This window comes from Henckelia pumila, chromosome 2 (assembly GCF_033568475.1).
Source record: "Henckelia pumila isolate YLH828 chromosome 2, ASM3356847v2, whole genome shotgun sequence".
Taxonomy (NCBI): domain Eukaryota; kingdom Viridiplantae; phylum Streptophyta; class Magnoliopsida; order Lamiales; family Gesneriaceae; genus Henckelia; species Henckelia pumila.
In genome coordinates, this window is record NC_133121.1 from 197,588,994 (window position 1) to 197,602,980 (window position 13,987).

A 13,987-nucleotide genomic window follows, 5' to 3' on the forward strand; every position below is an offset into this window, starting at 1 on the left:
TCGAAGATGAATTACGTGCGTCGAGTTTGCACAGGTTGTATGGGCAATATTCTTGATCTATGACAATGGGGTAAAAATATGAACATTGAAACTCAAGTAATGTAAATCATATTTTAATCTAACATATTTCTCAAATTTTTGTGTGAATCAAAAGGATACAAATCAAGAACAAAAGGATAACTAACAGATATAGATATTTTCAAAATACGGTATTTTTCAAAATATGCAATGCATAAGTAATATCACAAAATAATCAATATCAACTCAATCAAATATATAAGTCATTTACGAAATATATTCAAATATATATATATATATATATTTATTTATTTATTTATCAACTTGAGTAAATAAGTTTTCACCTAGAATAAACAATATCAACTCAAAGTTTCAAGCAACACAAAACCAATATGTATTTGCCAACTCAAATATTCTTGAAATTAAACTTTAAAGAGTCCCTTCTTTGTCATTAAGCACAATCACAATTGTAAGAAAAATGAGTAGACATTCTTAATATAAAGACATGCTAGCACAAGTAAAAATCAAGACGACAATCATTCACAAATGCGCTTTTAAAGCTAATTTTAGAACGAGTGTACCGAGTTTTCTTGATGATGTGTGACTCAAATTCGAATTAATTTGTCCGTTTTATAGATGAGATCAAAGTCCTTGAGCTTCTGGACAAAAACACTAACTCTTGTTCATGCCCTATTTTCTATCGCAGAATCATGGTTGGACTCTAACAAATAAACTGTTTTTTCTCGTGCATTACCAGGCTGAAAATTTTATACCGCTGTGATCTTCTATGAGTCTAGTTTGCAATGCAAAAAGCGGTTTGTCATTTAGACACTCAAGCAAGGAGTTATGTAATTTTTTCGAAAGTCACTGCAAGTTGCCAGAAAACTAACTATGCATGTATATGTTAGAAAAATCATGAAAAACGAAATTGAAAAATCAAAATCAATTTCAAAGTATCTTTCAAGAACAACCTGCTCCGACCCCACTTGTTAGGATCGATGACGTGAGTAGAGGAGGGATGAATATACACTTTCAAATTATTTTGAGCTACAATATATAGCTCATTTTTTCAAACATGAACCAATTAAGCACCGAAAAATTATATCAAGTTTTATTTCCAAACCTAACGGAAGGCATTCAAAATAATACTTTTAAAACTGTTTTACATATTTAGAAATCATTTGAAAATGATGCAAGTTGAAATAATAAAAATAGTTTGGATAAATTCGAGTTTCAACTTCCATTTTGAGTTAGCAAATTCACACTAGAGTAAATATGTTAGAAATACAATTTTTTTTAGTTATGATCAAAATCAAGATTGCTTGTGTTTCACAACTCAAAAACAAATAATATATCATATAAAATAAACGGTATTTATTAAATAGATCAGTCCACAAAATCCCCACCAATCAGTTAACTAAAAGCATATCTACTCTAAAAGGCTAAGTATTGACTTGAAGAAGAAAGAGAGGTCATTTGGAAACACATCTAAGTTTTATTTTCATTGTCGACAACTTATGTTGCTACTGGGCATGAAATATAATTGTTTTGAAATAAAAAATACACAGAAAAAGATATACAATATTTGTGTGTTGTACGTGAGGAAATAATTAAATTATATTTACTATATATAATGCATTCAATATCTTTATCAATACATGTGGATGAGTACATATAAGATAAAGTAAATGTTAGGTATAAATAAAATAAAATTATATTAAAACAAAAAATATTTATTATACAGAGTGATAAAATCCTGGGTCATCAGTTGGCTTTTGGCTTTCAGCGCCTCTACTCAAATAAATTATGTGTTGTGACGAAATAATTAAGCAGATTGCTTAGCAGCAGGAGGCGGGACACACAAAGGTGGATTCTGTTTGCCGTTCAAGCTTAGCTTGACATTGTTGCATTTGGTGGTGATAGGGCCGAGGCTTCCGTTGTATGTAAGATCGATGTTTCCGACCTGAACATTTTCACAAGGCTTGGTCTTGCTGCAGACGAGTGTCACCGCGACCGGATCATTTGTGGTGCCCCTAATGTTGTCTATTTTGACGTTGCTGATCTTGATGAGTGAAGGATTCTGTATATATATATATATATATATAATAAATGAAAAAAATTAAATTTAAGGTCATGCGCAAAATTTGTGAAGTCGAAGATGAATTACTTACGTCGAGTTTGCAGAGGTTGTATGGGCAATATTCTTGATCTATGACAATGGGGTACGTAACTTTGTCCATGATAAGGTCTTGGAATTCCAGATTGGTGACCTGCAAAGTGGCAGGAGCGGAGGGCCAGGTTTTGATCCTGACCCCATTCTGAGTGCCGATGAAGGTGCAGTTCTTGACGTAGATCCCCACAACATCCATCTCTGTTGTGGATCTGCCCAAGCTTCCGACGCTGATCCCATGACCGGGCCCGCAGATCACGTTTTGGATGTGTACTTGCTCGGTTCCGTCACCAATGGATATACAGTCATCACCGGTTTTTATGACTGAGTCAGTAACGTTGATATTTGTGGAACGTGCTATATGCAAGCCGTCCGTGTTTGGACTGTCTCCGGGCGCATAAACCTTGAAACGGAGGAAGGTGACGTTGTGGCACCCTATCACGTTTAGGTGGAAGGTCTTGCTGTCCTTGGTGGTCACGTCTTTGATGGTTGAGTTCGTGATGAAGTTGAAACTCAGGTTCTGCAAGCAAGCATTTAGAGACAAACTTAATTTGTTGAACAATAAATTAATTATAAGATCTTATACTTGGGGCCGGTGACATAAGTCGATCGAGGCGCTACGCGTCTCACCATTGGAAGTTTGACGCAGTTTTTGTTCGTGTGACAATCATTCCTCTTCCAAGATTCATGTCCTTGGCCGTCGAAGACTCCTTCGCCGGAAAGAGTGAAATTATCGAGATAATTTATGGTCACCCACTCCCATTGTTTGTTAGGCATTTGAGTTGGATCCAACGGAGCTTTCAAAATGCCATCGACCCTAAGCTCAATAGGTGCCTTGTTAGGTCCAACCAATTTCGCTTGCTTCAAAGACCACGTCCCTCTTGGAATCCAAACTCTGCTTGGAATTGGTGATGCAGTGGCCTCTTTCCAGGCAGCCAATAAAGCCTGCATTAAAAATGTAATTTTTCATATCTCGCGTCTATATTACCCATTCGTTTTTCCAAGAAAATTTATTAACTATCCGATATAGTTGTAAATACCTGACTTATATCATGATTCAGATTGGCACCAAACGTCCTCACGTCGTAAACTACCGTATGTGAATTGGCATTGTATGCCAAGAATGCCAAAAAGAAGATAATTTTGCAAGTGAACGTTGGAGCCATTTTGTTTTGTTTTGTTTAGTTTTTTGTGCAAATATATGTATCTTGTAGAATATTAAGCAAATTTATAATGATATTAAGGTAATTTTGAGATCCACAAAACATGCCCTTCCATTCATGTAATTTGTGCTTTTAGGAGCCTGAAAATATTTATTGGTCGAATATCCTTTATATTTGGGTCTTGTTTAAGTTATCCACCAAGAAAATGTTACATGACTTTTTATATATATATATATATATATATATATATATATATATATATTAAGCTTTAAAACGAATAAGATACCCTCTATCAAATAAAAAAAACTTATTACAAAAACTCCATAATGCATCTATATTTTCTAATTTTGATATGAAATCTGGATTTTGTTAAATGCAAATCTCTCGAGAAGATAGATATAAAACTGATTTTACAGTTTTTTTGGACGGTATGAGTGAAATGTAATATTGTCTTTTGGATTAAACAATGCCCTTGAGAATTCCAATGAATTATGAATGAAATATTTAATGATTAGCCAAATTTTTTTATAGTTTTATATTGATCATGATGTACGATTTTTTTCAAATAACATAGATGATCAACATTTTAAACACCTAATTAAAAAGATTTCTTTATATTACAAAAAGAAAATGGTATAGTGGCATACTGGTATCCAAATCAAAAATGAGTTTTTTCCAAACTAAAATAAGATTTTGGGACATTACATATCTCAAGAAAGTATAACTCCTATTGAAATACCATTACAATTCACTAATAAATTTCCAGACAAAATACATGATAAAAATTAATTATAAGATTTTTAGGAAGTTTAAATTATGTTTTAGATTTGTGTCCAATTATTAATAGAAAGGCAAAACCTTTACATGATATTGAAAATACACACTTCTCTCCTGTGAAATTTTAATAGGCACCACAGCCCGTAACCTTTTTTAATATTTGCACGTTTAACCCTTGCTACAACGAGTTATTAAACACGCGTTGTTACGACGCTAAAGCAACCATTTTTTGACAATATATATTAGGTCTATATTTGAGTACTAGATATGAAAATTATTACAATAATAGGATATCATTTTCGTATCATAATCCTACTATTATTAAAAAAAAATTATTTTGGCGCAAAACAGCGCGTGCTTAACAAACACGCCATGACAAGAGTTAAACGTGCAACTATTATAAAAGGTTCAGGGCTGGTTTAAAATTTCATAGAGGATAAATGTTTATTTTCAATATTTCACTCGAATTTTGGTTCGAAAAACTTAAATTTTTTATTAAGAATATATTGTAAAAGTGCAAAAGAAGTTTTTTGGAACACTTAGTTTTGGTGTTAAGTCACTAATACGACAAAACTAATATAAAGGAAAAACTGGAAAATATACTTAAAATTTGTAAGGCCCGAGATTATTTAATTTTAATCCAAAAATATTTAATTTGGGAATATTTAAAGTTTAGAATTAAATTCTAATATTCTTAAATTATTTAGGATTGAAATTGAATTAAATCGTTTTTCTAGGGACTGAATTGCAAATATGTCAAAGTTCAGGGACTAAATTGCAATTTGGCTTATATAAATCTAATTCCCACTTGTTTATCTTCATTGTACACGTGAACATCATCAGAACAAAAGGGAACGAAATAGAAAACACTACTTCACGCCATTTTTTTTATCTTCAACGCTTGAGTTTCTCGTGATCCGGTCGTCAGAATTTCGAAATAAATATATATCTGCGATTACCGCTCCAAGATCTACGTTTTGGCACAACTTTTATTGAGTTCTCTCATATTTTATTTTTATGTTGAAGATGGAATTTTCTTATTCTTGGATATATATGTTTATGAGCTAGCTCCGACTACCAACTTCCTTTGGATTGATTTGTTGATATAAAAGTATTGAGCGAAATAGTCCCTCATAAAAATCAAATCGACCCTCGGATTTTATAATCTCTGATTCTCTCAAATAAAGTCAATTTAGATAAATTTGGGTCGTTACAATGCTCTCCCTCTAAGAATAGATTTTGTCCTCGAAATCAGATACGGTTCCAACACAAGGACGAGATAGAATCAAAAGACTGCAATAAGAATTCACTTCTCATAAATAAGTCCAAAAATTCTGCTCCAATTCGAAATCTGTCTCTCAAATACTCCTTCAAGTCCGAAACACCATCACTGCACTATCAAAAACTGAATTCGGTTAGACTCAAAGCTGCTTTTAATTCTGGTCAAAACTCTGAATCATTCGTCTCAAGCAATTCGGCATCTCAACAATTAAAAAACATAGAAACTCTAATCAGTTAATTCTACAATACTCCGTCCGTCTATCGAAAGTCGTCTCATTCTCGTCAGAAAATCCTTTTATGCTCAGTCATAAATCGAATCATCTCTGGTTCCAACTCATGTGACACAGAAAATCATCTCGAATTAACGGGGATCTTCCTCTCTTCTCGTACAAGTCTTGAAAGTGTCTTCAATAATTCATCAAATAGTTGTCGTTGTACGAAGTCTCCACAAGAATTCAAGGATTCTGCCACTAGTGCTAAGTTGAGCACTACAACTCATGGCATCTCCTTTAACGTTTGTCTCATCTGATCTGATTGTCCGTCGTCTTGAAGATATTGAAAAAAAAAATACGTTGTAATCAAACAACAATTGTCTCTTCAAAGTTTATGCCAAAAAAAATGAGTGCATCGAGGATCTCTGTCTAAACTGACAGACTTTGGAAAAACATGACATGACATCCGACGACCTCTGACAAAAATATCAACCCTCTAGTCCTGACTGAAAGTCATTTTGTACGGAATACGGTAGCAGATTTCATCAATCGGCCAATCAAAATCAGATAGTAGATAAAATAAGAACAATTCCTTTGAATTCTAAGATTAGAAAAGATCGCGGAAATCTCTTCGTAAGGAAACGATGCCAAATCTTCCAATCAATAAGATCGCTGTGAGCTCAAGTCCAGAGCCAGACCTTGAGTCTCGAGCATCTTCAGCTGCCTCGATGTCTAGACTAGAGCTTGATTCTTCTGAATAAGAGTATATCCAAAATTCTCGATAAGAAGAAATCTCAACTACTGAAAGATCATCCGTACCGAATTCAAGAATACTGGAGTGCTGATCAACAGAAATTCCATCACCAGATCATACAATCGAGGAAATTTTAACTCTATCCAATCAGAATTCAGACATCGAAGAATATCATACAACTGCTCGACACCAAAATCTGATATAAGATTCTCAAAAGCTCTGAATGATCGGTACAATTCTCATTCCAAAAAGACAAACAAATCATCGATAAGAATTCCTAACTTCAACTAATACTTCTGAAAGATCCGGTTAATAGAAAATTAACAACACTACAGGAGTGTTTGTCAATTTGAACGACCCGACAAAAGTTAGAGGCACGATAAACATTAAACAGATCCTTCAATAAGAAGGCAAGAGACTCACCAGTATCTATCAGTTCAAAAAGAGCAGAAAAACCCAAATCGAACGTTTACCTGATACGTCATTATCGAGTGCAGCCTGAGCCTGATCCTTAGTCAGAGCAAAGACTCGAGCCTGCTGTCTGGGAGGTTGGTTCGCATGCTGGTTACCTTCCTGTCTATTTGTCTGCTGAGGTTGGAAAGAGTGGACCGTGGATGCTTGCCGCTGAGGATGAGATGTCTGTCTCGAAGAACTTCCACTCTGTGCTTGTTCAGAGCCCCACTGAGGACACGATCTGGCAAAGTGCCCCGCCTTGTTACAGATATAACAACTTCCAAAAATACCTCTACACTGATCACTGGAGTGACAACCTCCGAAATTGGCACAACACATGCCTGACTGACTCGAACTCTGTCCCGATCCGATCTGCCTCGAGCCACTAGAGCTCAAAGAACTGCTTCTGTGCTTCTTAAACTGCTTTCCCTTCGGATGATAGTAATCCTTCCTATTAGCTCCACTGCTACCACCCTCAGAACTCGGTGGTGGATTCTAAAATTGAAGAGATTGATTCAGGTACTGAGGTGGTTGGTTCTGAGACTGACTAGGCTGCTGAGGCACGACTGGAGCTCCTCTCTGTCTCCACAAACCTGTTTCCGCTCCTTTTGCATGATTCATGGCATCCGCAAAATTATCAGGCCTAGAAGTGTTTACCAACGTGAAGATATCAGGGTTCAAACCATTAATGAACTGATCGGATTTTGCTTCTTCGTTTTCGGAAATGTGCGGTGCAAATCTCAACAACTATCAAACTTGGTTACATAATCCTCAATATTCAAATTCCCCTGCCTCAGATTGGCAAACTCGGATCCCTTATCCTTTTGGTACGAAACTGGGAAAAACCGCTTATAAAACTCAGATTTGAAAATATTCCAGTTAATAGCTGTACCTCGATTTTTCATGGCTCTCTTCGTTGTGATTCACCAGTTCTTAGCAACACCCCGTAGCTGATGAATAACCAACCTGGTTCTGCGGTCATCAGAATAGTCAAGAGAATTGAACAATTGATCAATGTTGTCCAACCAGCTCTCACAGTCAATAGAATTCTCTGTACCCTGCAACAATTGCAGGTTAAACGACTGAAACCTCTTCAGTAAGGTTTCCATAGGCATTGCTGAGGCATCAATCTGATGAGTTTCGGTACTAGCTTGCTCGTTCGGAGGAGTAACTTGCGGTGGATTTCTGTTAATTACTCTATGAGGACCCATCTGAATATCAAAGGTTAGGACACAAGATATCTCAAACGCTACAATTCGGTGCCCTTTTCCAACCTCACAGAACTTCGGATACAAGTCGATAAACAAAAACAGTTATATCTCAAGTAGTCAATACATTATAATTTAAATCACATAATCATATAATTCAATTAATTCTCAAATAATAAAGCATGCTCGCATGAAATTTAAATAAACAATAAATAACTCAATCACATGCGAGGAGCCAATTCAAGCGGACTCGATCTACCCCGCTCACTTCTAGTTCAACCAAAAACTTATCGCTCTGATACCACTTAATGTGAGACCTCGATTCTAATCATGTAATCAAGAATAAAACCAACAAGCTTGGACAAAAGCCAAGGCGGAACTCAAGTAAGAAAAAAAAATTTAAAGGGCCACCACTCGATCGGTTGAACTCAACCGATCGAGCGCGGCAAAAATCCGAGTTCATTGTCTCCAAAGAAACAAGGCTCCTGCTCGATCGTTTGTAATCAGCCGATCGAGCGGCAGCAAAAAATCCAACACACTGCCTCTGAAAATTGAGGCTTGTGCTTGATCGGTTGAACTCACCCGATCGAGCACGCCCCTCTGCACAAAAATTCCATAATTTTATCTAAGGCATGCATTCCTCCATTCATCAGTCTCAACATGTATACTGAAACGACCCTAACTTCTATACTTAATTAAATAATAAAAGCAAATACAGATTTTAAAAAAATTTGCCATGACTTGTTTGTAAGTAGACAAGCCAACATGTCTCAAGCAACCAAACGAGCTAAAAGAGAAAGAAGAAGACGTATAAGAAATTAAGGTTTCATACTACGACAGTCATCCATAAAGAAAATAGGGGCAATCCCACACGATTGCAATAATATCAATAACAGAATATAAACCATAAACTCCAAGCACAGGAAAAACACCTCCTGGCTAACACCAAAAGTACTTAGTTTAAAAGTTCGTTATTACAACATCACTAATGCGGAAAACATAAAATAGCATCGGTCGTAGGGCTTCGCTTCGCCGGAGACCTCCCCTCAAGGACCCTGCCCCTTGGTCCCTACAAGCTTCTCCTCACCTGGAAATCAAACAAGCATAGTGAGTCTAATGACCCAGCAAGTATAAACAGTGAAATAACAAGGGTTTAAAATAACTGCAATAATACTCAAAATACTATACATAATATACTTGAAACATAAGCTGTAAAGATGCGCATGCTACAAAATAATGAGACAACATGTAAACGATGAACACACGCCAACTCACGCTATGAAACTCTGGAACTTTCTTAACTTTATTGAAACTCATGCATGACTGAAAACTAAATGCAATAAGACGAGTCAAACTGATACTGAATGTGAAACTGTAAACTTAGATCCTTGAATTGTGACCCTCTGTTTTGATCGATCAATGGCTGCAGTGCACTATGCTGGCAAGACGCCGAGATTTCTCCCGACTGACGTTGCCCCTTTATGGCAAGGACACCGAAATTTCTCCCGGCCCCACATTGCCCTTCTTGGCAAGGACACCGAGATTTCTCTCGGCCCCACATTGCCCTTCTATTTTGGTAGGGATCCCAGGATGTCTCCCGATTTCAATATACCCGTCTATGGAAAGTGAGTGAGGCATCCCCTACCCATCAATACCCTTTCCCATCACAATCAAATCACTTTGTTCAAAAATATTTTTCTCGGCATTAAAATACTTAGCATGCATGAAAGAGCCTTTCTTTGTAACCTTTTTGCTTGACCCATGGCCAAGGGTTAAAGACACATGTATGCATTTATATGAATGAATACTCAATGCATAAATGTGGGTATTAGGTGAGTAAGTGGCTGCACCTAGGTGCTAACCCAACCTTAACTCAAAATTCTCACATACAAGGCACAACCCGAGAAATCGCACCGAAAATTGCTTAACTCTATCTTCCTTTAACCAAATTTGACGCCGCTCAAACCGACACTCTCCAAACACTACAAACTAACCATAGGACCTGTTTTCAATTTCATTTGACAGCCTAAGTAACTAGAACAAAAACCTATTCCGGACAGCCCACTTTTTCCCTGTAAATTCTGCACCGATACCTTAACTTCAAAAATCTATAACTTATTGAAATCATTCCCGAAACAAGCCCATTATATACCGACGTGACCAAAACATCATGAACTTGACCTAGGACCAGCCCTAACCACGCCCAGACCTCATATGACGCCTCCCCTGCCCCAAACTCAGACTGCCCTGCCCATTGCAAACCTCATCATTCCACACTTCTACTTGGAGGAAACACCATTAAGCCCTATTCCCTTGCCCCCACCTACTTCCAAACCACCAAACACACTAAAAACCATCTCTTAGGACTTAGAACAAGCACCTTGGCAGCCCTCAACCCTACCTCCACACCATAATTCAAAATCAACAATTTTATGCACCAAAAGCCTCACATTCATGAATAATCAATCAAGACCACATGCCAAACAATAAAATACACTTATATACTTCAATCCCAGCCCTAACATCATGCAAATTTCAAATTTTAGGCAAAATATACCTCTGAAATTTTCGAGAGTGCCGATACGCATTAAAACCCCTCATGTTTCTCATCACAATGCATCATACAACTCATAACCATCAACATATATGAAATTTTTGAAACTTGAATCCTAAACATTTCGAAATTAATCAAGAAAAAATGAACAAAAACTTAGATAGCTAGTTAGATTTCCCAAGGAATGCATATACTTGCCTTCACTAATTTTTACCCACCAAATTTTCGAAAACAAGGGGGAAAGGAGCTGGGAATCTTGACCAACCCCTAGAACAACCTCCTTAGAGTGTATTTTGGCGACGGCGACGGCGTTAGGAGGCGGCGGCGGCGGCAACTGGAGCTGAAGGAGAGGGATTGGCCGATGGAGGGGGAGAAAAGAGTGAGAGAGATCGGGTAGTGAGGGGTTTGGTTGGCTAGGGATAAAATTACAATAATTTATATGTTTAAAAAGTTGAGTGTGTTGTGTGCACATGTGTGTGTATGTATAGGTGTAAGTAATTAAAAGTAGGTGTGTGTGTGTGTTGCTTTTAAAGTACAACTTTATAGTACAACTTTACCTACTAACTTACACTAACAAAATTTCCTAAGTTTAAAAACCCCAAATTAAAAATAATAAATTGGGTTTTACTAATCCGGGTTTATGAAAATTTTAACTTTTGAAAAAGTTAAAGAATAAGCTCAATATTGCAATACTAACAAAAATGATTTCTGATACCCGAAAATTCCTAACTTTTGAATTCCCATCTAATTTCCTCCTACCTCCCTACTAAACTTTTAAAATAGCAAAATCTTGGAATTCACCGCCAAAATCCTCCATTGCCATACGCCGAAACTGGAAGGCACTGCCTCAAAAATTTCAGAAATAAATAACTTAAAATATTTGAGCACTAGAACTTTAAAGAAAACTTAAGCAATTAATTCCAAGCAATTAAAATCATAATTATTAAAAAAAAGAATTTTAGGCACTATCTTAGGAATTAAAATAAACACTTTAAATATTTTGATGTCACTGCAATAAATGGAATATTTAAATAATAGTAGAGCGATTAAAATAATTTAAACAACTAGACGAACGTTCAAAATTAATTTAAATAAATACACAAGCAGTATAAAAACATTTAAAATGATTTGGATAGATAAAAGAATTTAACTAAATAAGCTAGACATTTAAAATTATTTAAATGAATAAACTAAACAATTAATTAAAATCATTTAAATAAGCAAGCTTATACCTTTAAAATATTTAAAATAAATAAGTTGCACAATAAAATCATTTGAATAAATAAATGATATTCTAATAACACATAATTAAAATAAAGAATTTAAATCATTTAAACTTAAAAATAATAACCATAATATTTATTTAATTTAATATATGCGAATTAGTAGATTGGAATTTAGGTACTACAATTCCTTCCCCCCTTAAATGGAATTTCGTCCTCAAAATTCAGGATTTACTAACTAGGTCCAGATACATTAGACTCGGTTGGCACTAACTTTTCTTACCGAGCACCCACATGAGTTGATGCTAAATATCTTACGATGTATACTCTAATACTTATTAATATCTATATCATCAAGGAACAGACTAACTCTTACTGCAAAACATATTCACAATTCTTATTGCAGTATAAAATTTACAATTCTTGCATGTTCTCAAGTGGTCTTATCCTCTATGAAATTTTTATCACTCTTCAAATTTTCTTTCGATCTAAATTTACAACCTTAAAAACGTCATCATACCGCAACTGATAAGTTCTGCAACCTACAAATTCTTAGATCTTAAGTTATTGCACGACCTACATTATGCTTACCTTATATCCTACGTCGGAATTCCAAGCTATAGAGTCCATATAACCAATAAATAATTTATGTTGACCTCAAACAATACTTAAAACTTTCTAACAACAAAACTACGCTTATCGTCTATTTACCAATTAAACTTAACTCGCATGACATACAACTTGAGCTCTTAAGAAAATTCACAAGTTCCTATAATACTTAGCAACTAAACACTAAGCTCTTATTAATAGGATAGTTAAGGGACTATACAATTCTACCTCGTTAGACCTCGAAATAAGATATGAATCTGACTCATATTTCCCCTACATCGATACAGGAAACCCATCATATATCACTAACAACTATGTGCCAGCTCGAATGATAAAAAAAATTACCTATCTCCTCAACAATCGCATAATGACCGACAAATCGAGTTAATTTTCTTATATACCAAAGTCAATAGTACTACGGAACAATGATACCTTCAAAAACAACCTAACAACCATTTTGAAATTCTAAAGGTCTACGCCACTTATTAGCAATGATTTGCTTAATGCTCTTGGACTATGCTCAATCCCTTATTAGTTATTACATCTCACAACGCCTCTATGAATGATTAAAATTCTCTTAAGCAATGACTCTAGTTCAGCTGACCTTTAAGTGGAAAATAAATGACTCTTCTCAACTTAGGATTGATTGACCCATTTCTCTAAATAAATCTAATCTCATCCTTGAAAACAAAACTTACCACAAAATCAATTATTGTTCAGTTCCAAGATACTGACCGACAATATATAGAATCCAAATGGGTAAATAAACAGATCTCATTCATCCATTCACCAATCTATACTTTCGTCCCTTAGGCATTCTTGATTCTACCGAAAGTTTAATTCTTAGTTAAAATCTTCCAACGGATTTATCCACCTTTTCTATCCCAGACGCAACGACTAGGAGATCCATATTTACACCTCAAGTCAAATTATCTCACGAGTTATTATCCACTTATTGGATTAGATAGCCTCTAAGTACCAAACAATTCTTACATATCGCCTGAAGACATTTCTCAATTCCCTAGTTCAACTCGACAGCATGTTCAAAAATCCAAAATTCCCAAATTATTATATCTACAACCTAAATTTATATTTCAAGAACTTAGTACCCAATTAGGCACCTTGAAGAGTTTGTAACCCGATCGTATATGCTTCCTCAGTATCCTCTAGTACCTTAGTATTTCACCAGTAAATAAATCTACAGCTTATTCGGTAAACCGCTTGAATATTCTATTCGTCATTTTGTTCCCATAGCTGGTGCAATAGTCCTACCGTTGACATTCACAAAACCTTAGAATGCTAATATAAAGTACCCAAAAGTCTCTAGGGACAACTCTATTTCCTATCTCGCAATTGTTCACCCATTCAGCTTACCAAAAATAATCTGTTTACTCTTAAAGTTCCTATTCAAAATTGAAACAACACAAATCAAATAATTTACTACCTAGCAATCTACTCACTAGAACTAGATACAATTGATAGTCGCTACTCCTAGGATCACAACAATAACTTAGGATTTTATCTAGTATAAATGCTAAATTCCAACAGTCTAAACGCTCACTAAG

General features: G+C 35.4%; 1 protein-coding gene across 1 annotated transcript; it reads right to left on the reverse strand.

The window, feature by feature from the left end:
- Nucleotides 1-1,716: 1,716 nt before the first annotated feature.
- Nucleotides 1,717-3,365, reverse strand: LOC140884376 (polygalacturonase-like). Its single transcript, XM_073291117.1, has 4 exons — nucleotides 3,229-3,365; nucleotides 2,819-3,133; nucleotides 2,190-2,708; nucleotides 1,717-2,098 (listed from the first exon to the last, which is right to left on the reverse strand). The coding sequence occupies exons 1-4, from the start codon at nucleotides 3,352-3,354 to the stop codon at nucleotides 1,844-1,846; spliced, it is 1,215 nt and encodes a 404-aa protein (XP_073147218.1). The 5' UTR covers nucleotides 3,355-3,365; the 3' UTR covers nucleotides 1,717-1,843.
- Nucleotides 3,366-13,987: the final 10,622 nt, after the last annotated feature.